Below are 27497 nucleotides of genomic sequence, written 5' to 3' on the forward strand. Positions count from 1 at the left end.
TTTTTTTTTTTTTTTTTTTTTTTTTTTTTCAAAGACAGAGTCATTGGGTCACTGGCCTAGAACTCATTATGTAACAGATGTTGCCTCTGATATCCTGGTCACCCTTCCTCTTCCCAATGCAGGGACTACAGATGTGTGCCACCAAGCCTGGCTTGGAAGCATCATTGAAACAAGCTTCTAGAAACTACTTTTGCCATTCAGACTTGGTGACTGGTTATAGTAACAACATAATTCTCACTTCAACGGCAATATGAAGTTTATTCTAGAGCCAAGATGTGTTACCATGTCCTGGGAGCACAGATTCAGGCTATCCAAAGACCATATGCCAATGCAAAATAGTTTGATGAAATCTTTCTAGTAAGGGCATAAAACAAAGTCATAAATCAGAGTACTTTTATAGCATGTTGGTGAAAGCAGCAGAATGGTTTAGACGGTGTTTTACCAACATGCCTAACAACACAAGTTTGATGCCTGGGACACATATGGCAGAAGAGAACTACCTATAACCTATACATGCACATGCTTCCAAACACATATGATCATACAAAACACACACACAAATATATAGAAACCCACTCTCAGAAAATAAGAGACGGCTTTAGGAAGAGACTAGAAATGGTCATCTGATTTCCATGTGGGTGCAGTCAAACAAATAGGTACACATACACATACACCAAAACAATACCACCATAATACTGACATTGGTGGGACAGTGAGATAGGAACATTATAATAAAGTAGGGAAATCTCTACTATGGGCCTCAGATGCTCTCCAGTGACTTATTGGAAACCATTGGACTGTTCAGGTGAAACCCAGGGACGGATACTGAATACCTATTGAAGGAACATATACAGCTAAAGATGATTAGACTCCATACCTGAAACACACAAACTCTCTACAATCAATAGTACTTTCCAGTTCATCAGCCTCAAAGAATCTTTAACATAGGTGCAGGTTTTAGTTTCTGGAAACTTCAGTTGTAGGCCTATAATCCCAGCACTCCAGAGTGGGATCACAGACACATTTCAGGCCAGACTGCTTTGCAAACAGTTGCAGGTTAGTCAGGATTACATAGGGACATCCTTTCAAAGGAGCGACAGGAAAGAAAAAGGAAGGGAGAGAGAAGGAGGGGGAAAACACTTGCTGCTTTAGCAGAGGTCCAAGGTTCAGCACTCACATGAGGCTCACAGCCTCATGTAACTCTAATCCTAGGGTATCAGATTCCCTCTTCAGGGCTTCTCTGAGCACTATGAACACAGTTAGTGTACCAATATACAAGCAGTCAAACACTCTTTTTTTTCCGATTAATTATGCAGCCACACATCACAGTCACACACACAGAGAACACAGTACAGCACAAGCACACAGTATACAAACTCACTTACCTTACCTGGGACTAGTCAAACACTCTTATAAAAATAAACCTTAAAAATGAAACACTCGAAAAATAACAAAACACACACATACACACACCTGCTTTTACTGAGAAGCATTGTGTATGTCTTCATCACTTTGGTTCTGACTTCTACTCTACTCTAATTACTAACCTATCTCATCCCCAGCCAGGCCTCCACGTAAGTGATCCTCCAACCCCTGCCTCCAGAATGCTAAGATTACAGGACAGTCCTGACTTCCTTGCTCATATTATACCTCCTTCCGCTCTTCAACTGGACCTTGGGAGCTCAGTCCAGTGCTTTGATGTGGCTCTCTGTCTCTATCTCTGTCTGACGATGGGATCTCTATTTGGATGCACACCTTCCTAAACCTGGATGTGGGGGGACTTCCTAAACCTTGGACTTCCCACAGGGCAGGGTACCTCGCCCCTCTCAGGACTAGAGGGGGAGGATGGAGGGTGTGAGGGGAGCTGGAGAGAAGTGGAAGGAGGGGAGTAAGTGGAAATTTTGATTGGTATTATTTATAAGGTAATAATTAAAAAAAAAAGATTACAAGTCAGTCATGTATCACCACAATTTGCAGGGCATAACTCTTAATTTCTAAACCCAAGCCTAAAGTCAGTATACCAGAGACAGACATTGGCTCACTAGGGCAATTTAAGGCTTCATCTGGCTAATGTAACCAATGTATGAACTCTCAGCCTTTGTTTTTCTTTTTTTCCTCTAAAAAAAAAATCAGGTGGAGCTCAGTTGGAGAAAGCAGCTCACTGGGGAATAGAGAAAAAAATTTAAAGATTTATTCTTACAATTCCATTTTTTTCTCAATTTGTATATGGATGGTTTTTTGCCTGTCTGTGTGTCTGTTCATCACAAGCACAAGCATGCAGTACCCAGGACGCCAGAAGGGAGCAATGGATCCCTTGGAACTGTAGCTGCTGCCAGTTCAAAGTCACTGCTGAGTGTGGGTGCTGAGAACCCAGCCCTGCTGAGCCATTTCTAGGCTCCCTCTGCTCTTCATCATCACCAATCTCGACAACAGACATACTAGTTGAGGCTGGCTCTTGCCTGTTTGGGTGCAGAAACTTAAGCTTCTGCCCTAAATCCACTCTGGAGTGACTTTCTGCCTAACTAATCCTTATTACATCTACAGGTCCCAGGCACAAGCCAAACTACTGACCCAGCCACGCATCCGCAGAGGGCTCCAGTAGTTATGGAAACTAGCAAAAGGAAATAAATTAGGATTAGTTTTTAAAAATCATTTTTTCTGTTTTCAGCTCCAGTTCCATATAGAAAATACAATACAGGGAAGGGAACTTAACAGAGTACTTTTTCACACGTGCCAGCCACTAAACATACTTACCCATATTTACTCTCTTTCCAGTAGACGGAATCTATAGCTTATACTGTTTAGGCTGACATGGATGACGGATACTGTGTCCCCAGTTTACACGTAAATAAACTCATTTTCCCATTTTTACTTACCGCTTGGACTTTTTCTCCCCTCTCAGGCCCGTGTTTGGCTCGGAGTCAGGGCTCCAGTTACGATCAGAAGTTGCGCCTTCACAAGCACCACCGGTCCCAGGCTCCGGGGCCGATCCCAGGCCACCTCGGGAACTCACCCAGAATCTCCGGGATCCTGCTCCCACACTCACTGAGCCCTCTGCCCCGACTGTCTTCACACAACTTTTATGAACGACGGGGTGAAATCCCACAGGAGAGCACACTGGGAAGTGACAAATGAACAGAATGAAACGGGCCGTTCCCCACCTGTAGCACAAACCGGCGCGAGGCCTCCCAGCGTCCTCCCAGCTAGCCGCCACTCTCCTAAGGCTCGCTGCACCTCGGAGACCCGGGACAACCGCACGCAGGAACAGAAGTGCGCTCGCGGACGCCCACACTTCCAACGGCCGCACTCCACGCACACGCGCAGTCCTCGCAGGGGACTCCGAAAAGACCTAAGAGGAAGTGACCACTCTAGGCTACTTCCGGTTATTTTGTTTACTGAGTCTCTCAGCCTACACTCATGCTGCTTGTGGGAAGATACACAGGCGCGCTACCACTGGTGGAGGTAAATCTTGCCAGTACTTATTATGGCTCATTTGCTGGTTTCTGTTCCTTCAGAAAGTGACATGGCCGCACCCACAATCCAGTGAATGATTGGAGGCCACCATCAAAGTGAATCAGTTCCATACAAACAGGTTTCTCTGGGAGGAACAGGCTTCTGCCTCAGCTGCCCAGTCCCCTTTTCTTAGGCTTTCTATTTTCTGATTATTTCCCTACACCCTTTTCAGGACACTGTATCAACTCTTAAGAATGTTTATTTTGGTTTTTCAGCTAGTTAAATGTATAAAATATATTCAATAGTGAAAATCTAAAAATTTAATGTGATTCTTTAGGAAGGAGCTACCTATAAGCTGCAGGTGTACTTCCTCCAGAAATGGCACGGGGAAGTAACTTCCTGTGTTCTTCTGTTCTTTCAAATTAGACAGGTCATTCTTGCCTCTGCAAACATCTTATGTGGACGTAATGGCCTTAGTATAGGCCCTTGCAACCACAGCCTGCCTTCTCTAATTCTTTGCAGACAACAAATGATGAATGGCTTCCTATGAAGGCAGATGCTTGATCCTGTATCCATTCTCTTTCAGCCTAGGCTTTCTGACACAACCAGCACTGGAGCTCTTACGTATACAAGAGTGAAACCAGACCTTCGACTCTTACCCAGTACAAAAGCCATCCTTAATTCAGTAAAGGCCTTCAGGTAAGAACTTCCAAGTTGAAACTGTTAGAGGGAAACACGGGGAAAACTCAAGATACTGGCATAGGTAAGGACCTCTGAAGAGGATTATGTTCCTCAGGAAATAGTAGCAATGCTCAGCCAATTCAAAGGCACTGTGCAATAAAGGGAATGACTGGTTAATTAAGTGAAGAGACAACCCACAGAATAGGGGAAACATCATTGCAAACTGTGCATCTAAATGAAGAGTCATAGATCCAGAACACTGAAAAATCAAAATAGGAAAAAAAAATGTTGTCATCATTCTGCAATAATTCTCTAAAATGGCAAACACAAAGAAGAGGAGAGGTGCCTGCTATGTTTAAGCCTTTTAGAAAATATGGAGTCCTTCATGTGGTCAAAAACATGAGAGCCTTTGAGAAAAGTAATACTTTAGAAACAGTTTGGGTCAGGTAGTAATTCTATGTCCTTGGATATCTGTGAATATTTTAAATGGGATACTTTTGCCTGGACCATAAAGACAGACCAATGCTTGCTTGGAATGGAGGAGGATATATTTTTGCATTTCCCTAGGAAAGAGGAATGAAGGCCTGATAATGGGAAGCTGTTTTCGCATATAGATAGGGAATGTGATCAGTGAACCCCAAAAGCACAGGAGACAGTTCTGAACTGTGGGAATTAATTTCCAAATATGTAACAAAAGGAAAGTTAGCTACAATGAAAAATCTACAGCAAAAGACAAAAACTTTATTCACAAAGGAACCAAAACCCTTGCCTTTTGGTTTAACCTTTATCAAAGCCCTTAATTATGATAAGTCACTCATGCAAAGATAGCTGAGCAATTGCTGCATAATGCTGCAGCTTACAGCAGTCAGTGAACTCAGTTCTTACACAGGTTCCTCTTCACTTGTAAGTTTGCAATAAAATCCAGAGATACTGGAGGACATGCATTTACTGGTCTAATTTTTCTCCTCACTGGCCAGTTAAGACCCAGTCTTGAAGTAGTTGCAAGACTTTCTTTCCAGTACTGGGCAGCAGAAGCAGGATAAGGTGTTTAAAGCAATTGTCAAATCATAGTTTGAGGCTAGCATAAACTACAAGAGACATTGCTCTAAACAAATAATTAGCAACAACTGAGAAAGATAAAATGAAATTCTTAATGACCTGCAAACAATGGAAAATAGAAACAAATAAGAGATTAAAGCATGGTATATTTAAGGAAAATAAAACTTAAAAACTGAAACAAATAACTGTCTTTTTAAAAAGATAAATATAATTGAGAAAACACAAGGCCATACTGACTTTGAAAAAGAGAAAACCATATCCTGATAAGGTATTATTGCACCATGCAATTATGTTCAATGTTAGCTCGTGAGACCTGTGACCTGACATATACAGCTACAGTTAATAGATATGACCATGACAAGAAGGATTGCCCATATCTGCATATGGGAATTTCATTGTTGGAAACTCAATATCCATTGTTGCAAACTAATCTTCCCAAATAGTACACCCAAAATCAGTCCTGCCATCATTTACCTAAGATGAATAAATTAATGCTGGGAAATGACAAAAATCACTGATCTTGCCACAATCAGGTCCTATTTCATAATGGTGACTTCAGCAGCTCTTTGCCTACCTAGTTTCTCCTTACAGTGTATACAATAATCTATTCCTTTTATTTTGGTCTGAAGGCAGAAGCCATGCTTCACAAACAAATCCTTTTTCTGTTACTGAAATGGACGGTTGACTACATGACTCAAATTTGGAATTTTAAGACTCATTGGTGGTTGAGTTCTTTAATATATAAATGTAGTTGGTATAATCACAAGGGCAACAAGGTCATTGGCCTGGGGAGCAATGGCGTGGGATCAATGCTACCAGATTCAACATAAGAAAATTTGTCTCAGAAATTTTTTTACAAGTCTGGAGGTGCTGCTGTTCTAGAATTAATATGACTTTCCAAGGATGACTCATTCCACACATTTAAAAGTTGAATAAAGAAAAATCTCTTTAATAACAGCACACAATCAATGGTGGTCAATGCTAGAAGAGGAGTCAGATTGGCACAGAGTTGGCATTTCACATATGCTGTCATCCTGAGGTTATACACTGAACAATTTAAACAGGGACAGGAGAATGCGAGTCTAACCACATAGGCCAATGGAGATTTACAGAGCAAAACTATCTTTTAGATGAAGCATTATTAGCTAAATATAAATATACCATAATGCATGATTTAAAAAATAGATCATGGTCTAACATCTAAATGATATATTTAAAAGATGTATCAGTGCCACAATGCTCACACAATCAAAAGACAGAGAACACAAATTAAAAAAAAAAAACATATGAAAGTCCCATATCTCCACTGTGAATAATGATCTTAAATGAACAGATATCCTGAGCTATCCTAACCTCAGAATGAGGCTTCATTTGCCTCCATGCAAGTTGGCTTAAAGGAAGGCTGCAGAGACTTCTGTGATAGACAGCCTTGACTGCTGTCTCAAGACTGTGTGGCATTACTGTAAAGAACTGAGTGTTAAACTTTATTTTATGCCGGTGGGTATTGGCTCTGAAGACATTGTCCTGAGATAATCACAGTCTCCCAGGGTTCCATGGGCCTCCCACCATACCCCAATGACCACTTTCATCTAGGATGACTTTGAATTCTTGCCTCCACTAAGTATCATGGTTACAGGCCTATGCCACAATAGCTGGCTTAGATGGCTTCAACTTCATTTAGTGAGTCATTAGAAGGATGAGATGAATAAGATGAAGCTATACAAGTATATTAAAAAAAATACTTATCTGCATAAGCCGAAGCTTTACTATATATAAAATAAGGACAGTTGATGGAGGAAGGACATTGGTTAATTATAATAAAAAAACTGCCTTGGCCCATTTTATTGGATAGAAAATTAGGTAGGCGAAGTATACAGAAGAGAATTCTGGGAGAAAGAAGCTGAGTCGAGGAGTCGCCATGATTCTCCCACTCCAGACAGACGCAGGTTAAGATCCTCCCTGGTAAACCAGCTCGTGGGCTACACAGAATATTAGAAATGGGTTAGAACAATATGTAAGAGCTAGCCAATAAGAAGCTGGAACTAGCCGGGCCAGGCAGTGTTTGAAAGAATACAGTTTCCGTGTAATTATTTCAGGCATAAGCTAGCCATGCGGGCGGCCGGGTGCCGGGGACACAGCCTGCAGCTCCTAATTCAACAGACAGTACCTTGCCCAAGTCACTTGATAAATTACAATAGACTCAAGACAAAGAAAAGCAATATGGCTCGTATTTGGAAAACAGTGGATTCTGAGGCAGAAGGTCTGCAGTTGATGGGAGTCTTTTTCGGCTGGTTGTCTGCTATATGCGCGTCTATAAGTCAGGTATACTGGAGACAAGGTGGGCAAATCTGATGTTCTACAAGAACTTAGTCTATATAGTGAGCTCCAGGATACCCAGAGATCCACAGTGAGATTATTCTTCAAAATAAAAAGAGGGCAATAAAAAACAAAAATGAACAAATTATTATAAAAAATTAAAGACATGACTTTTTTTTCATTGTGACTAATTTGGAACACTGATGAAGACATAAGGCAGTTAACCCATTCTTGGGGTCCTAACAGGTTGAGATAAATGACGAGAGATATACATAACTAAGCAATAAAACTAAGCCATGTAATGAAAGTTTTAACGTCTCTAAAATGTCCCCCAACCTTAGATCCTGTCTCTACTACAAGGTAGTCAAATAAACAGTGAATGTTTCTTCAGGAGAGACATTCTCATCTGGAGGAATCGGGTCTTTTTCCACAATAAAATTCCTAGGGAAATTAGAATTTCATGTGTCTGCTATTTCACTATTTTTTCACCAAAGGGAGAGATATAAATGTCTCTTAGAATTCTGGGCTACCTCACTCCAAATGTTTTTCTCTAATTTGATCCATTTGCATGCAAATTTCAAGATGAGCATGGAATGTACTCACTCGTAAGTGGATACTAGCTGTAAAGGAAAGGATAGAAAGCCTATAGTCCTTAACCCCAGATAAACTAAGTAACAAGGAGAACCCTAAAAGCAACATATATAGTTTCACCATGGGAAGGGTAAATAGAAAGAGCTCCTTATAAAAATGGGAGCAAGGGGGTGGAGCGAGAAGGGAGGTTAGAAAGGGAGGAGGGAGGAAGGGAAGGGGAGGATAACTTGAGAGGGAATATGATGGTCAGGATGGGGGAAGGGAAAACATTAACCAATAAAAGCAACACATATACAGAAGGGAATCCCACATCAACTGGTTCTGTGCTCTGTTGGATAGGGGTAGAGTGTGTTTCTTTGGCTCCAGGTCCAGGGAAAAAGTGTGTTTTTTCATTGTCCCCTTTTAACATTTGGGGTCTGTTTTCAGGGTCAGGGAGTTTCTTTCATTGGCTCTGAACTCAGGGGCAAGGTGTGTTTCATTGACTGGTTTCAGCACCAAAGTATGTGTCTTTAACTAGTGCTGGTTTTAGGGCCAGGGTGCTTTTCTTTAGCTAGCCCTTCTACCCTATACATATATATGGCTTCATAAATTCATAAATTATTTTTTTCCATGAGTTTGCTGGTACAAACAATATAAAATCAGATATAAAAATGCTTGAACAGATTTTGACACAAATTTTTTTCTACTTAATAAATACTCTTGTGCAACTGATTATAACTGGCTAAATAAAGATCTTACCAAATGATTGCAATAAGAAGCCCTCAATATTTTTTCAGGTAGTCAAAGATTACCGTGATATGCAAAGACTTTAAAGATTGATTGCACACAATAAGTTTTACTCCTGTAAAAAGGGCAAAATTTTACCTCACTGACTACATTTATAGAGGTTCTCTGCAATATGATTTTTTCTCATGTTTTCGAAGACTACACATCCATGAAAAGGCTTTACCACAATGACTACATTCATAGGGCTTCTCTCCAGTATGTGTTTTTTTATGCCTTTGAAGATGAACTTTAGATGCAAATGCTTTACCACATTGATTACATTCATAGGGTTTCTCTCCAGTATGTGTCCTTTTATGTATTTGAAGATAACTGGGAGATGGAAAGGCTTTACCACATTGATTACATTCATAGAGTTTCTCTCCACTATGGGTTCTTTTATGCATCTGAAAATAATTGTGAGATGCAAAGGCTTTACCACATTGATTACATTCATAAGGTTTCTCTCCAGTATGGGTTCTTTTATGCATTTGAAGATTGCCCTTTTGGGCAAAGGCTTTACCACATTGATTACATTCATAGGGCTTCTCTCCAGTATGTGTTCTTCTATGCCTTTGAAGATGACCTTTAGATGCAAAAGCTTTACCACACTGAATACATTCATAGGGTTTCTCTCCAGTATGTGTCCTTTTATGCATTTGAAGATTGCCCTTTTGGGCAAAGGCTTTACCACATTGATTACATTCATAGGGTTTCTCTCCAGTATGGGTTCTTTTATGCATCTGCAGGTGACTGTGAGATGCAAAGGCTTTACCACATTGATTACATTCATAGGGTTTCTCTCCAATATGGGTTCTTTTATGCATCTGAAGATGACTGTGATACACAAAGGCTTTGCCACACTGATTACACTCATAAGGTTTCTCTCCAGTATGTGTTTTTCTATGCATTTGAAGATGACTGTGATGTCCAAAGGCTTTAACAAACTCATTACATTGATAGAGTTTCTCTCTAGTATGTGTTCTTTCATGCTTTTGAAGATGACTGTTATATGCAAAGGTTGTAGTACATTGAGTATAGTCAAAAGTTTTCTCTCCAGTTTGACTTCTTTCATGTCTGCAAAGATATAATGGCACATATAAAGCATTATCATATTCAATTCACTGTTGAATCTTTTTTTCTCTTTATGAATTAATTTTACAATTTGGTCCAATTGTAAAGAATAATTATATCTTAAAGTTTTATCATTGTGTTTACACTCGTGTTGTTACCCTTTACTATGATTTGTTTTGCATCTTTGGAGACACTTGTGATGGTAACATCCTTTATTACATGGTTCTCATTTACAGAACCTTTTTTCTATATGAGATTTTTCAGAAATTTGAATAGAACTGGAAAAAAATCAAACCTTTACCACCCTGATTGCATTCATAAAATTTCCTATACTGGGATACTACATCTGCTACATGCACTAGGGCAAACAGAAGTATTTATACAGTCCTAGTACTCATGGGGCTTTTAGGCCATGTGAGTTTGTTAATGTATTAACAATAGAAATAAAAAAGAAATTACTTGTATACTTTAATCAAATTAAACATGAATACTCAATGTGGGGACTGTTACATATCTTCTAATTATTTTGAGAGATATGCTATATCTTTCCACATGCCTATGCTCATATGCCTTGTAACCACACAGAAATATAATACAGCTAATGAAGGAAGAATAAAAACACAAGGTTTCCCATTGACTACACAGTTTGACTTTCTGTCCTCACAGACTTGTGATATAGGTATTAAGGTTCCTCTAGAACAACTGCCCCTTGCCCCTTGACTCTGCCACCTCAAAAAACTTAGTACTTAGCACAGTCTCAAGTATATGAGTTATACTAGTTTTCCTATGGTCAATTTGTGTATTACAAAGTTTTGGAGATATACTTATTAGCTCTTCAATGTGTACACCTTTTGCAATGTGAGCAATATGAAATAAATGGAATGACAATTCTACATCATAGTTCTCATGGAGCTATAATTAAAATGGTAACATATGTTAAGGCATTATTTCCTTGACTTCTTTCTGAAAAGGATGCCTTGCATATGCAATTCACTAATCTTATATGCTTTTGTAAGGATTAATAATCTCCAATGCACTTTAAGTTGTGTTCATTCACACTGTTGCTTTTGTTTAAAAATTCCAGGACAGATTATAATTTCTTCAGAGGCACATTTGTATCAGCTTGCACATGAAAATTACCTTTCATGTTTTCTAGAATGTTGACAATGTTCTTCAATATTTTGGTCTTCCCAGTTGTATCCTAAAAGATAATACCAGAAAATAAATGTTATATTATTGCAAATTTGAAAAAAAAAACTATCTTTAGTGAACTTTAGAACTATGCCTGTTGTACTCACTTCATTCTTCTTCTTTCTAATCAAATTACAGAAGAACATAAACAACCAACAAACAATTGTCCACTTATTTTAACACATGAAGAAAAATTCAGTCTTACCAATGGTAGTGAGGTTCCTGTAGGTCTCCAACATCACATCTTTGTAGAGAGTCTTCTGGGAAGGATCTAGCAAATTCCACTCTTCCAAAGTAAAGTCAATATGCACATCATCATAGGTCACTGCATTCTAAAATATCCCATACACATGTATAACAGAAAACATGTTACTGGCAGTATTATACATATATACTTCTTTGACAGTACAGCCATATAACTCTGGTGTTCCCCACTCTTATTCCATGACATAGACATGATAATTGAATCACCAAGTTACTTTAGAAGGAAATTGAATAGGAGATTCACCTTTGTCATTTCTGTTCCCTTTGAAAGGGATATCACCTTGCAAGAGAAAAGCCTACTGAAAAAGAAAGACAAACAGATCAACAGTACGGGGACACATGAGAGAAATTGTATATAAACAATTAATTCCTAACTAGATAAGAGAAAAATAAGATGGGCAAGCTGGGTGCAATGACTCTTGCCTTTAATCCCAGCACTCCAAAGCAGAGGCATGTACTGCCTCTGAGTTGAATGCCAACCTAGTCTATGTAGTCATTTCCAGGACAGCAAGTAGTACATATTAAGACCCTGTTTCCCATGTAAAAAATCAGTCTAACAAAAAAAAAAGATGAGGAAAAACTCAGGGTTTTTGCAGAAGTTCTAACAAAGTGTGATGCATTCACTTAAATTCTTTATTTATCTTCCAGATACCTGAAATGCCCCTATTTAAACTGTAACATCAAAATGATTTTACTAAGAGGCACTGTGTATTTAAGAAGTTACAAATGGATAGATTAAAACAACAGAAAAATTAATGTTAATCACAAATAACCAATACAAGGCAGGTAAGATGGCTCAATAGTAAAGTACTCTTGTTGGTCTTGCATATAGTTGGGCTTAAGTACATGCATGGGTGATCACAACTTTCCATCATTCCAAGTTCAGAGTTTCTGGGACCATCTTTTGATTACTGTGAGAACCAGTTACCCATATGGTGCACATCCATGCATACAGGTAAAATGCTAATATTCAATAAAAATTCAGAACAAATATAACAGTCAGGAATAAGGTTATGCACCTGCAATCCAAAGGCTAAGAAAACTCAGCTATGACTAATGTCATGAATACATGGCATTCTGAGACACAGAATGATAACCTTTGCCAAATTTTAAAATTTAAGATATGGGTGAAGCTCAGGACAACAGTATATGCTTGACAGAGGCAAAACCATCATCCAATAATATAAAAACAAAAAGTCAGGAATGTTGGCACACCTTTAATTCCAGCACTTGGGAGCCACAGTCCAGGGAACTCTTAGTGGGAGGCCAGGCTGGTATACAGAGCTACTTTCAGGACAGCTAGGGCTACACAGACAATCCTTGTCTTTGAAAACAAATAAGCAAAAATTAAAACAGTAGACTACCAAACTGCCTTAACACTGAATAGCAGTTACTTCTATTGAATTGTATATGATGTAGGGACAGAGTCTATAATGGTGGTGAAGGCATGACACCACAAGAAGGAATCTAGACAGATTAGTTTCAACCATAGCACAATAGACACAAGCAACAGGAAATAGGCTGATGCTACAGAGATTCATATCATATCCCCAATGAGGAATTTTATCCTGAAGGGCTCCTAGTAATAATTAATAATGGTTTGTTAACTTAAGGTTTTCATGATAATGAGACACATCTGCTTCTGGCAGCAACAATTTGCTTCAGAGATCATACACAACTGAAGAAACTGGACTGGAATTTTCTTTCATTGCAGCAAGATTAGCCACTGGGCAAAGAAACTGCTCTTGCCTATGACTGCTGGCAATGTGTGGTGAGGCTGGACATGGAGGGCACACAGGAAAAAAGGCTGCTGAACTTTGTCAACATAAGGTACAACAGACCTTCAAATTTTTTGCTTCACTGAAAAGTTTTACATCTCTTCTGGGCCTGTAAGCCAAAGATGGATACCCAAACATCACAAAGGATCTGTGGGTGATTTTCCAGGCAGCCAAATGTCTCTGTTGTTAGATGATATTACATCCTTCTGTGTCTTTGATGGAGTTAAAGGTTAGATAGTTATAGTTGCAGGTTTTCTTAGTTATGATAGAAAGTAAGTTAGGTGTCAAATTTTGGATTCATTATGATAGGATAGATAATGCATTATTTTCTCTGAATATGCTAAGTACAAATGGACAGCATATTGTAAACATAATTCTTACTTTATAATTGTTTTGGTTGTATGTAGTTTTAATAGGTTAAAGTTAAAATCTTTCATTTCTGTTTAGACAAAGAGGGGAAATGCTATAATATCATTTTAAGATGTGTTACATTTGGTTATTCTATGGAAAATTTGCTTTGAAGATGAAAAAATGTGTTGCATTTATTTAACACTGTGTTCACAGCAACCTTTCAGGAGGGAGTGGTCTGCCATACCATATTGGAATAGAAGCAATCCACAGGGTCTCATCCTCTGTAAAAACAAAAGAAGAATCTCTTTTCCAAAGTAGCATATCCTTAGATCCAAATTCTGAAGTCAAGGTATTTTCAAAATATCTATGTTGGATTAGTTCAGCAGCATTTATAAACAAATATCTTTTAGCAGCTGTTGCTCCTTCCTCAGCATTCAAACAATTCAAAGAGAGCATAATAGCATACAGTCAGGCAGGAGAAAGGATAAGAGGGGCTGGCAGGCAGAGAGAATATATAGAAGAAGAAATCTGGGAGGAAAAGAAGGAGCCAGAGAACAAGGAGAGGAGGACTCTAGCAGCCAGCCACACAGCCACACAATCAGTCACCAAGGAGTAAGAGTAAAAGTAAGATATATAGAAGAAAAGAAAAAAGTACAAAGCCAAAATGGGCAAGACTACACCAAGCTAAGGCCAACCATTTATAATTAAGAATAAGCCTCCACATATGTTATATATTTGGGAACTTGGTGGTGAGCTCCCTAAAAGAACAAAAGTAAGTTTATGGATTATTATGAACAGGACTGCAAAACTGGACAAACATAGATACATTTAACTTTAAAATGGAAGTCAAAAATATATTTGTCATATGAAAATAAAAAGTGCTTTGGAGAAGAGTTTTTGCTTTTGTTCCCACAAAAGATGACAAGCTATAGATTCCTTCAGGAATGAGATGGATCAGGTTTGATCAGGTGAGGCCTGAATCTTGTCTTCCCTGGAATTGGACATAATCTCAAATTGTTTCTCTCTGACTCCAAAGATGCTTTCACCCACAGACTGTGGAGCAATTTGGAGAACATGATGCCCAAACTCCCAAGAGTGGTGTGGGAGGCTTATGGATATTTGGTGGGTTATAGGGGTGTGTGTGTGTGTGTGTGTGTGTGTGTGTGTGTTATCATTTAGGGGTATATAGGAACATAGGTTTAAAAAAACAACTTTACACTCAAATATTTTGCATAGGCATAAATTTTGGTATACCAATAAAAATTTAAAGTTCATTTTTGTTTCACTGTACATATGTTTCTACTCTTTATTGGAGAATTGAGCTTGTGCAGCTCGTTTAAATGCAATGTATAATTAAGAAATTGGGTTAGTAGTTAATCTATGATAATCAAACTTGTAGTAACATTAGATATTTTCCAAGATTGAATATCTATTAGATAGATAAATGGTCTTCAAACACTTCAAAAACCTATAGAATATGGCATTTAAAATGTTTTGTTAATATAAGGTTTCTCATGATAATGAAACACATCTGCTCCTGGCAGTACCAATTTACTTAATAAAATAATGATTGGTATCAAAGAAACTCCACTGGAGTTTGCTTTCATTGTTGCAAGACTAACCAATTGGACAAGAAACTGCTTTTGCCTTGACTGCTTCAGTGTGCTGTGCAAACTGAACATGCAGGACCCACAGAAAAATGAATTCTGAACTTTGCTAAAACAAGGTAGGACAATCCTTCATGATTCTTGCTTCAAAAAAGTCTGTGAGAAATTCTTTAGGACACAAAGGAAAATACTCATGAACTTTGCAAATACAAGGCAGGGTAGTACTTCAAATTTTCTGCTCCATTGAAAAGTCTGCCAGATGCTCTAGGCCTGTCAGACAAAATGGATTCCCCAATGTTTCAGGGGAACTTTGGGTGACTGTCCAGGCAGATGTCTCTGTTGTTAGGTAATATTAATTTTTCCTGGGGTCTTGAATGGAGTTAAAGAATAAATAGAGTTTAGTTTTCTGTAGCTATGGTAGAAAATAAATTAGCTATTAATCTTTGGGATCACTAAGATGAGATGAATAATAGAGTGTTTTCTCTGAATTTGCTAAATACAAATGAACTGAATGTTGTAAATGTAATTCTTCCTTGATAATTGTCTTGTACAAATATTTACTATGTTAAAGTTAAAACATTTTGTTATTAGACAACAGGGGTGAAATATTGTGGAATATTATTTTAAGATGTGTTATTGATACAAGCTGTAACATTATACAGTAATTGTTTAGCCATTTTTTCACAAGTGACTTATCATAACCAAGGGATCTGATAAAGGTTAAAGCAAAAAGAAAGCTTTTTTGGCATTGTTGCTTTGTGAATAAAGTGGGTGAACTTTGTTGGTCCCATTCTGTTACATATTTGGGAATTACTTCCCATAGTTCAGAACTGTTTCTTAAAAATAGTTTCCCACTACCAGTCTTCCTTTCCTCTCCCCTAGGTATACACAGGTATGCCTTCTTGTAATTATCTTTATCAGTAGGCATTCAGTCAGTACACAGGCAAAGAGCATCCACTTAAGATAACCAAAGAGCTCCAAGGACATAGAATTACTATCTGTTAAAGCTGCTGCTCTAGCTTTACTGCAGGACCAGAATAACTGATAACAGCATACCCCAGAACTGATAATTTAGAAGACTGGGTCCCCTATGTTTCTTTCTACTGTCTAGAGTAAAACTCCAGACCTAGGCCCATAGAAACTTCAGTGTCTGGTATATGTGCTATTTGATCAAGAGCCATCAGCTTCCTCCTGACTGTTTATGTAGTTTGCCTGGTTACTTGGTAGCCGCTATACATACTGGAAGAAAAGAAGCTGCGCTCTGATTCAAAATATAATCTATGCTCTATTCATAATTTTACTGAACAGGCTGAGACTGCACAGAGTGGACCAAGAGGTAAATGATTACCCACCCAGAAGAGCACCCCACTCTCTAGGCCCTCAGTAATGGGGCAAAACCCTGCGACCCACCCCCACTTGCCACACTTCTCTAGTCAGCCAGCAGGACAGCTTTCTGCAGGTAGGCTGTTCCAAAACCCCCACCCCATCAACTGGACCCTGTAAGCTACAAGTCCCACTCCAGGATCAAACCCACCTATACTGTGCTACCTCAGAGGAACTCTGAAGAACAGACTAGAACTGTACAGAGGAGACCACGAGGTGAGTGTACAGAGAACTGTACAGAGGAATCCCCTTGCAGCTGGACGACCCACTCTCTAGGCTCTCTGTGACAGGGCAAAACCCTGGGCCCCTCCCCCATCTGCCACAGCTTGTCTAGCCAGATAGCAGGCAAGTTTCTTCCAGGTAGGCTGCTGCAACAACCCCACCCCATCGATCAGACCCTGTAAGCTACAAGTTCCAGTCTGCCCCCAAAACTGCCAATACAACCATCACCATCCACTTCTCCATCCATCACCCCTGCAAATCACAGAGCAAACCAAGAGAGCGGACCAAGGACATCAGTAATAACCATTCAAAAGATTAAATATTCCAGTTAAGGAACTAGCCCACTATTTCTTAATTCTGATTTACTAAATCTCCAGAATAAGAAAGGCCAAAATATCACACAAATGACTTCTAGCTTTAACTTTTATGGTCTGTCTTTTTCCATCTGAAATGCTATGATCTCAATCTCTACTTTCTGCCATTTCTTTTAACATTCCCATCTTCCTGGTCCTACAAGGATAGCAAATTAAATTCTGTATACAACTTTCTATGTTTTTTTGCCACATAAAGTCATTTCATACACATTCTTCTAAAAAGACAACATTTCCAGGTTCTACCTAGCAACAAAATTACATTTTGCGTTCAATTTTTTGTTCTAACTTGCTTTTTTTTTTTAATTTTCATTTTTCGAGACAAGGTTTTTCTGTAGCTTTGAAGCCTGTCCTGGAACTAGCTCTTATAGACCAGACTGGTCTCAAACTCACAGAGATTCGCCTGACTCCGCCTTACAAGTGCTAGGATTAAAGACATGTGCTGTAAGACTTTAACTTGTATTTATGCTGCTGGTCAAAAATGCAAGTTAGAGGCAGGTGATCTCTGGAGTTCAAGATCAGTAGAGTGAGTTGGATGACTATAAGGGCTACAAAGAGAAACCCTGTCATGAAAGAAAAAAAGTATTTTCATAAGTAGCAAATCATGCAGCAATAATCAATGATAATGTTTGTTAAATGCAAGGCAGGTCTTGGAGGTTACAGATTCAGACCATCACTGTTTTAGAGTTACTAATGTTATAATGAAGCACCATGACCAAAAAAGTAATGTGTGGAAAAACAAGTTCATTTCACTCAGTTTCATCATCAAAATAAGTGAGGACAGAAACACAAGCAAGGTAGGAACCTAAAAGTAGGCACTGAAGCAGGGGCCTTAGAGGGGTCCTGCTTACTGACTTGCACTCTATGGCTTGCTCAGCCAGCTTTCTTATAGAACCCAGGAAAGCCATTTTGGGATTGGCCTCATCAACAATGGGCTGGTCACTAGCCCACTAATCACTGTTTAAGAAAATGCCATTTATTTTGACTGCAGCCCAATATCATGGAAACATTTTCTCTGTTGAGACTTCTTTCTCTCAAATTTTCCTAGATTATGTTCAATTGACATAAAACTTGCCAGTACAACCACAGAAGTAAATACCTTGAAGCAAGACATGTGAGTTTTGTTGTTATTGTTCTTGTTGTTTCCCAATGCATACAAAATTGTTTCTATGCTTTCCGTACAACATGATAGCATTGTTTCCAAATACTGTATGATCCCTAACTTAGAAATGTGCTGCAGATCCAGAAAAATGGGGAAAACCACTGGGCCCCGAGCCTGAAGTTCCTAGCTCCATCCATAGAAACCACATGGCGGAAGAGCAGAAACAAATCCTGCGAGTTTTCCTTTGACTTCCACACGCATATTGCCTTAGCACAAGCGCACATTCACATGTAAAGAATAAATATTAGATTAGTTTAAAGAAAAATATGCTTCAGCTAAGAACTATTGATGATGACAGGTGTGGGAAGTCATGCCTGTAACTGCAACACTTGGGAGCCTGAGACAATCTAGACTACATAGTGAGTTCCCAGACAATCTGGGATAAAGAGCAAGACAGTGCCTCAAGAAAAATAAGCTGGGTACATCTGGGTGTTACACATATGTTCATTTCGAAGTCAGGATGCCGAGGCAACAGAAGACTAAGATTGAGGTCAGTATACAATATACAATACAAGAAAAACTTGCCCCAAATGGACAATCACTACATTCAGCATAGTGTTTCCTTTTTGCTGGAGGCATAATTGATTTTGGTTTCCACACATGCTGTCTTATGCAGGGGCTGCATACAGGCTAAAGACTGGGTACATGTGGCAACTTCCTCAAAGAGCTCAAAAGATTAGTTTCCTATTTTCACTACAAACACACACACACACACACACACACACACACACACACACACACGCCCACACACCCCAGTATGCTGTGCTGCTTGATAGCATTTTACCCGCAGTAAAATTTTCTTCAAAATCAAGGGCTAAGAATATAGTACATTTCAGTAGCAATTTGAAGTCCTAAATTTCATGTCACAGGACTGTCACAAATGGGGAAAGGGACATCACTGACCTTTCAAGCTACCTGACTCTTACCATGGGAGCCCCGATGGAAAATCACTAGCAAGATATTGGTAGTTTGATATAAAATGTTCCAACCTTGTCAGGCAGTGGTGGCACATGACTTTAATCCCAGAAATTGGAAGACAGAAGAAGTGGATCTCTGTGAGTTCAAGCCCAACCTTGTCTATAGGAAAGGCTTCATAGCTACAGAGAAACTGTCTTAAAAAACCAAAACCAAAAAAAACAAACAAAATAAATAAATGCCCCAGCCTTCAGAACAGTAGGTAGGCATATTTATATTTCTTGTAAGTTAGCCAGCTTTGGATATTATAAAAATAACAAACTGATATAGGTCTTATCATCTATATTCTAACCAATATAAGTACCTGGGGAGGATTCAGTGAAAATACTTTTTTTGCCTGCTTGAAATACAGTTGCTGTTTACTCATGGAGGACACTAGATATCTCCTTGTTTTAGCAATTATAAATAGATCTGCCATGATCATCCCTGTGGGGGAGGGAAAGGGAGAACTAGAGTGACAGGAGGCTACACCCCAAGCTGCAGAACAAAGAGACAAACCTTGGAATCATAGTGGACCTGAAAGTCAGGTAAAGGACCAGAAAAAAAAATAGGTGCTCATCATTTGATAAAAATTCAACAGCCATTCATGACAAAAGTCTTGGAGAAAGCAGGGATAGAAGAAACTTATCTAAACACACACACCAAAAGGCAATACAGAGCAAGCCAACAGCCAACATCAAACTAAATGGAGAGAAACCCAAATCGATCCCACTAAAGTCAGGAACAAGACAAGGTTGTCCACTATCTCCATATCTATTCAGTATAGTACTTGAATAGATATAGTACACCTAGTTACAGTAATAAGGCAACAAAAGGAGATCAAGGGGATATAAATTGGAAAATAAGTCAAATTCTCACTATTTGCTGATGATATGATGGTATACATAAGAGACGCCAAGAACTCTACCAAGGGAGCTCCTACAATTCATGAACACATTCAGTAATTTAGCAGGATACAAGATTAAGTCGAAAAATCAGTAGACCTCCTTTAAAGAGATGATAAACAGGTTGAGAAAAAAATCAGAGAAACATCACCCTTCACAATAGCCACAAATAATATAAAATATCTTGGGGTAACTACAACCAAACAAGTAAAAAAAAGGTGTATGACAAGAACTTTAAAACTTTGAACAAAAAAATGAAGAAAAAAACGGAAAATGGAAAGATCTCCCATACTCCTTAGGTAGGTTGAATTTACATAGCAAAAATGGAAGTCTATAGATTCAATGCAATGCCCATCAAAATCCCAGCAAAATTCTTCACAGAGCTTGAAAGAACAATACTAACTTAAAATGGTAAAACAAAAAACCCAGGATAGTCAAAATAATCTTGTACAATAAAGAAACTAGTGGAGGCATCACCATCCCTACCCACAAACTCTACTATAGAGCTACAGTAATGAAAACTGCCTGGTAGGCCGGGCGGTGGTGGCACACGCCTTTAATCCCAGCACTCGGGAGGCAGAGGCAGGCGGATCTCTGTGAGTTCGAGACCAGCCTGGTCTACAGAGCTAGTTCCAGGACATGCTCCAAAGCCACAGAGAAACCCTGTCTTGAAAAACCAAAAAAAAAAAAAAAAGAAAAAAAGAAAAAGAAAACTGCCTGGTGTTGGCATAAAACCATACAGGAGGACCTATGGAATTAAATAAAATAACCGAATATCAATCCAGACACCTACGAACACCCGATTTTTGACAAAGAAGCTATAATTATAAAATGGAAAAAAGCATATGCAACAAATGGTACTGGAATAACTGGATGCCAACATGTAGAAGAATGCAAATAGATCCATATATATCACCATGCACAAAATTCAGGTCCACATGGATCAAATCTGTGACTACATCAAGAATTTATACTGGATTCTCTGTGAGCTCCGTAGAACTCTGTCATACATTCTGCGCCAATACTTGGGGGACATAAGAGGTAAGTAAGCAGCAACTCTGTGACCCAGACACCCCACTCCCTAAGAACTCCAGGGGGGGAGGGGAGAAAAGCCAGGGGGGCCTTCCCAGGTTCCTCGACATTTCTAGCCACCAGCAGGGAGCTTGCCTGCTAGTCCTCAATCCAGGATATTAATCCACACACCTATGAACACCTGATTTTTGACAAGCTAAAATTATACAATGCAATAAAGAAAGCATCTTCAACAAATCATGCTAGCATAACTGGATGCCAACCTGTAGAAGAATGAAAATAGATTCACAAATATCGCCATGGACAAAACTCAAGTCCAAATGGATTAAAGACCTCAGTATAACTTTGACCACACTGAATCTGACAGAGGAGAAAGTGGGAAGTAACATTCAATGCATGGGCACAGGAGATCACTTTTTAAATAATTCCAGTAGCACAGACAATAAGAGCAACAATGAATAAATGGGACCTCCTGAAACTGAGAAGCTTCTGTAGAGCAAAGGACACAGTCAATAAGACAAAAAGGCAGCCTACTGAATGGGAAAAAAATCTTCACCAACCCCACATCAGACAAAGGACTGATCTCCAAAATATATAAAGAACTCAAGAAATTAAACATTAAAATTCTAAATAAACCAATTAAAAAGTGGTGTACTGAACTAAACAGAATTCTCAACAAAAGAATTTCAAATGGCCAAAAGATACTTAAGGACATGTTCAACTTCCTTGGCTATCAGGGAAATGCAAATCAAAACAACTGAGATACCATCTTACACCTGTCAGAATGGCTAAAATAAGGAACAATGATAACCTATGCTGGAGAGGACGTGGAGTAAGGGGAACACTCATCCATTGATGGTGGGAATACAAACTTGTGCAACCACTTTGGAAATCAGTATGGTGGTTTCTCAGAAAACTGGGAATCAATCTACCTCAGGATCCAGCAATACCACTCTTAGGAATATGCCCAAAAGATGCTCAATCATACTATACAAGCATTTGTTCAACTATGTTCATAACAGCATTATTTGTAATAGCCAGGACTTGGCAACAACCTAGATGCCCCTAAACTGAAAAATGGATAAAGAAAGTGTGGCACATCTACACATTAGAGTACTACTCAACGGTAAGAAAATAATAACATCTTGAATTTTGCATGCAAATAGATGGAATTAGAAAACGCTATCATGAGTGAGGTAACCCAAACACACAAAAAAATGAATATGGGGGGGGCTGGAGAGATGGCTCAGCGGTTAAGAGCATCGCCTGCTCTTCTGAAGGTCCTGAGTTCAATTCCCGGCAACCACATGGTGGCTCACAACCATCTGTAATGAGGTCTGGTGCCCTCTTCTGGCCTGCAGACATACACACAGACAGAATATTGTATACATAATAAATATATATTTAAAAAAATGAATATGGTATGTACTCACTCATAAGTGGATACTAGACATAAAAAGGGGGGGCATCAAGCCTATAGTTAATGATCCTAGAGAAACTAAGTAATAAGGTGAACCCAAAGAAAAACATATATAGACCCTCCTGGAAATTGGAAACAGACAAAAATTTGGGAGCATGGTGGGAGAAGGAAAGGGAGAAGGGGATTGAGGAGAACTTGAGGGAATGGGATAGTCGAGGTTGAGGAAGGACAGATATGACAGCAAGGAAAGAGATATCTTGATTGAGGGAGCTATTACAGAGTTAGCAAGAAACCTGGCTCTAGATAATACCCAAGAATTCACAGGGATGACACCAGCTAAGACCCTAAGCAATAGAGAGGGTGTCTGAACTGACCTTACCCTGTAGTCAGACTGATGATTATCTTAAATATCACCATAGAACCTTCATCCAACAGATGGGAACAGAGGCAATGACCCACATCAGAGCACTGGACTGAGCTCCCATATCCAGTTGAAGAGTAGAAAAAGTGAGAGTTTGAGCAAAGAATCCAAGACCATGAGGGGTTCATCCACTGAGACAGTTTGCTTGAGCTAATGGTAGCTCACCAACTCCAATTGGACCAGGAGTCAACTCTGAAGGGGGTTGAGGGCAGGCTGAGGGGCCAATGATAGTGACACTGGGATTTGTCTCTACAGCATGTACTGCCTTCTTGGGATCCTATTCTCTTCGAATATAAACCTGGCTCAACCTAGATGTAGTAGGGAGGGCCTTGGACTTTCCACAGGGTGGGGTGCATGGCCCTCTATTGGGATTGGAGGGGGTGGGGTGGGAGGGTCTGTGAAGGGAGTAGGATGGGAGTAGAAGGGGAGGTAGTGGGGAGTGGGAGGAGGGGAGGAAGTGGGAATTTGGATTGATATTTTTTAAGTAATAAAATAACAAAAAATTATCCTGAGAGAAGTTCTGAACATATGACAATGTATAAAAACTGTCTTTAAAACTTTTTACACTTATGCAACCTTAAATGCTTCTTAATGAAGATAAAACACAGACCCCTGAAGAATGTGATGCTTTGTAGCAGGTTCCTGGAGACTGAAGTGATCCATCTTTGACAGGAGCTGACTAACTCAGGAAATGTACACCTCAATAACGCTTCAAAGAATTCTTGAAACTGACAGGATTCCGAATGCTTAACTCAAATGGAAAATGTCAGATCATACTGTTTGAAGTGGATTTGATAAAATGATCCACCAAGATAGAATGAACTTTAATTTGTGTTATGCCTACAATTCTGCAGTATGTTCCAGGTGACCTGTATGCTTATCTGCATCCTATGATGATTGTATCTTTATGATTACAACAGACTTAGAGTCCCTTGCACTACAGTAAGCAATTATTTTCCCATATTCCTCTAAGTAACCCCAAAATGAAGCTCATTGTTTCAACAAATTTGAAAAAAGAGATATGAGTAGCTGTTAATTCAGACACTTCCATCCCTAAATGAGCAGAACTCAGACCTGAACTTTCTGCCTGGAACAACAGGTGTCCTTAGATGCCTAGAGAATAAAGGTCTCAATGTGGTCAGGCCTCATACACTCACCATTACCCAAGAAATGATGAGGTTCTTAACTGATGTCTGAATGGGCTGCAGATTCTTTGTGACTTAGCTGCCTTTTGATTCCACAAGGCTGTGTTCTACTCTTCCACTGGCTGAATATCTAAGTATGTAAAAGGAGCAAACATCTGAAGGAACCTCATGATATGGGATGACACTAAATGACAGCTGTTGCTCAAGTCCCAGCAGCAGCATGAAAGTTCCTCACATGACTGTGGCTTGGTGGAGGTAGTTGAGAGCACTGTCCAAGTAGAATCTGGAAGAACAGAATAGTAGCTGAAGAACTGACTGCCTCATCTTAAACAAACAAACAAAAAAGACTGAGTTCATACTTAAAAGCTCAGACTGTAAGAAGATGGCAGGATCTGGATATCCAGGCCAATATCCTGAATCTGGTGCTACAGGTCGGTCCCATATGACTCATCAGGTTAGGCTGGAGGCTCCAGATAGCTACTGTCTGAGTGAAGAGCTATAATCTTAGGCTGCAGTGGTCACCAATTCTCTGTTACTCTGCCCCTTGCTGATCCATCACTTCTTTTGTTCCAGTGAGAGTAGCCTGATATTGCCATTCCCCTGTACTTGGGACAGATAAGACAACCAGAAGAATTGGCAAGGAGGAATACTGAATTAAAAAGATGGAGCTGGGGGTCACATAGAACCTTGTTCAAATTGCAGCTACATTTAAGTACCTTTGAAGGCAAACTGCAATGGTGACAGTGAAAGATCTTGAATCACAACAGGCAAGTCCTGGATCTTCCTGAGGAACAGGCAAGTTTTACACTTGATGTTGACTTCTAGACACTTGGGCAGGTGGAAGGAATCCCCAAATGAGTGTTCTGCACAGACTCTGGGCACATCGACAACCATAGCCGAGGTCAGAATCTGGGGCCCTCCTGAGGCCTGAGGGTAGGCTCAGTGTATTTCTATGATGAAATGACTGCACTTCAGGATATATTTTGAACAGAGATCCTGTGTGCATGATGTTCAGCATTAGTAATAGTAGCCAAGAGGTGTGGGGGCAAGTCATTTATCTATGGATGGATGAGTGGATCAGATAAACATGATCCAGCTAGGTATGGTGGCACAAGGCAGTAAGCCCAGGTCTTCTGATTCATGGTAGGAATATGGAAGACTGAAGGGTAGTCTGTGGCATTTAGAAAATATATTGACTCAAAACCAACAAAATAGCTGGGCAGTGGTAGAATACTCAAGAGTCAGGGGCTGGCAGAACTCTGAATTCAAGGATAGCTGGCCTATAAAGAAAGTTAAGTTACAGAACATCCAAAGCTAGAGAGAAACCTGGACTGAAACAAATAAATAAATAGCAACCAAACATGAATAGAGAAATCCAGACTCAAATAAATGGATATCAACAAATCAAGCTAGATGTGATGGCACATGCCTTTTATAGTCACACTTGGAGGCAGATGGAGGCTGATCTCTGTGAGTTTGCATAGATCCTGATATAAAAAGTGAGTTCCAGGACAGCCATGGCTACTATACAGAAAAACCCTATCTTTAAAAACAAATGAGAAAAAAAAATGAATCAAAACAATGTAAGGCAGATTGCTACAATATCAGCCTTGCATCTGCTAAGAATGCTGGACATTGCACTGATGGCTTGTTGTAGCTTTCTACAATATCTCCTCAACTGCTGGCTTCTGACAAGATCCTCTTCCCAGGTACCTTCACACCACAAGGCTCACAGTGGGTGTGGATCATAGAGACCATCCCAACCAACTTCCAGCCTGGCAGATGATCCCCCTCAACAGAGAGGTTGACCAGTGAATCAAAGACAAGGATATTAATTCACACACCTATGAATTCCATCATTTGCCTCTGGATTGTACTCAGGAGGCTGAAACATAAGGACCATGAGTTCAAACATCTCCCTTACTAACTACTGACATCCCAATTAGGCTGGAATAACAAACAACATCCCAAGGGAATTTATGAAAATATAAAAAAAAAAAACAAAACCAGAAACATCAGTCCATGACCCTTTCACAGACAAATTTACTTGAAAATTATGATCACAAACTGCCTGGTATTTAAATAAAAAAATGGACACACCTTTGGTGATTGATATCCAATTCAATACATTGCAGGAGAAAAATAACTATAATTAAGGAGAAGCACAATGGAGGATAAACAAAGTAACACAATGAATATAAGGACACCAAAATAAAATTTAACAAGTGCATTTGTCATATATGGCATACTTTAATATTGACATCAAATGTTGAAAATAGGGAAAACAATGTAGTTATTTCCACCATCAGTCTTGAGGGAACATGGTAGTAATTTACTTCCTTCAAAGATAGAATGAAAAAGAATTTTTTTCTCCTTGAAACTGATGGCAACTAAAATATCTAGTCTTTATCCAATCATTTACATGAATATGGTCTTTCTCTTGTATGAATTCTTCACTATTTCCTGATTTCAAGTTGATGTAAAAAGGTTTTTAAAAAATTATATGGCTAGAGACTCGGCTTTAACAGAATGATTGCACGTAGAAAGATTTAATCTTGTATAAAAGCTATCATGAAGTGCAAAACATTACCACACTGACTAAATTTATCAGGATTCTCTGTAGTATAATTTTTTTCCCATGACTGAAAAGACTACAGAGACATATAAAGTCTTTACGACATGATTACTTTAATAGGGGTTTTCCTCCAATTTGTTTTCTTTTATGTACATGGAGATAATTCTGTTGTGAAAAGGCTTTCTAATATTGATTACGTTCGTTGGGTATCTTCCAACATGTGTTCTTTTTATGATAGTTGAGTAGACTCTGTCCTGTAAAGGCTTTACCACATTGTTTACATTCATAGGGTTTCTCTGCAGTATGTATTCTTTTATGCACTACAAGATTTTCATTACATGCAAAGGCTTTACCACATTGATCACATTCATAGGGTTTCTCTCCAGTATGGGTTCTTCTATGCTTTAGAAGGTGACTGTTCTGTGCAAAGACTTTACCACAATGATTACATTCATAGGGTTTCTCTCCAGTATGCAATCTTTTATGTCTTTGGAGGTGATACTGTTGTGAAAAGGCTTTCTCACAATGATTACATTCATAGGGTTTCTCTCCAGTATGTGTTCTTCTATGCCTTACAAGATGACTTTTCTGCGCAAAGGCTTTACCACACTGATTGCACTCATAGGGCTTCTCTCCTGTATGTGTTCTTTTATGATATTGGAGACTACAGAGAACTGCAAAGGTTTTCCCACAATGATTACATTCATAGGGCTTCTCTCCAGTATGGGTTCTTTGATGCAATACAAGACTGCTGTGACATGCAAAGGCTTTCCCACAATG

At 39.1% G+C, this 27497-nt stretch overlaps 2 protein-coding genes, 1 long non-coding RNA gene and 1 pseudogene across 7 annotated transcripts in view; 2 read left to right on the forward strand and 2 right to left on the reverse strand.

Annotated features, from left to right (window-relative positions):
* Window positions 1-3086, forward strand: part of LOC126487425 (60S ribosomal protein L29-like) — a 9401-nt pseudogene extending 6315 nt beyond the window's left edge.
* LOC126487390 (KRAB domain-containing protein 5-like) overlaps window positions 1-3328 on the reverse strand; it is a 19395-nt gene extending 16067 nt beyond the window's left edge. For 2 of the 4 annotated variants that reach the window (XM_050120135.1, XM_050120131.1), the window contains exon 1: window positions 3162-3328. The gene's annotated coding sequence lies outside the window, so the exon portion shown is untranslated. The other 2 variants (XM_050120133.1, XM_050120132.1) reach the window with 2 other exon arrangements.
* Window positions 3329-3390: 62 nt separating this feature from the next.
* LOC126487391 (uncharacterized) lies at window positions 3391-21334 on the forward strand. The gene is made up of 3 exons (XR_007588357.1): window positions 3391-3462; window positions 4040-4152; window positions 13005-21334. It is a non-coding gene; the product is annotated as an uncharacterized lncRNA (long non-coding RNA).
* The window catches only part of LOC126487388 (zinc finger protein 431-like), a 39395-nt gene continuing 18019 nt past the window's right edge, over window positions 6122-27497 (reverse strand). The window contains exons 1-5 of one of the 2 annotated variants that reach the window (XM_050120129.1): window positions 12607-13011; window positions 11636-11690; window positions 11333-11459; window positions 11077-11137; window positions 6122-9939 (exon numbers count right to left, since the gene is read on the reverse strand). In XM_050120129.1, coding sequence (XP_049976086.1) covers window positions 8979-9939; window positions 11077-11137; window positions 11333-11459; window positions 11636-11644 — 1158 coding nt within the window. In that variant the 5' untranslated portion in view covers window positions 11645-11690; window positions 12607-13011 and the 3' untranslated portion in view covers window positions 6122-8978. Of the gene's footprint in view, window positions 9940-11076; window positions 11138-11332; window positions 11460-11635; window positions 11691-12606; window positions 13012-27497 lie in introns of those variants that run through there. The other variant, XM_050120128.1, reaches the window with a different exon arrangement.

The sequence above is a fragment of the Alexandromys fortis genome, unplaced genomic scaffold (assembly GCF_014885135.2).
Source record: "Alexandromys fortis isolate MF-2015 unplaced genomic scaffold, M_Fortis_MF-2015_v1.1 scaffold_141, whole genome shotgun sequence".
Classification (NCBI taxonomy): Eukaryota; Metazoa; Chordata; class Mammalia; order Rodentia; family Cricetidae; genus Alexandromys; species Alexandromys fortis.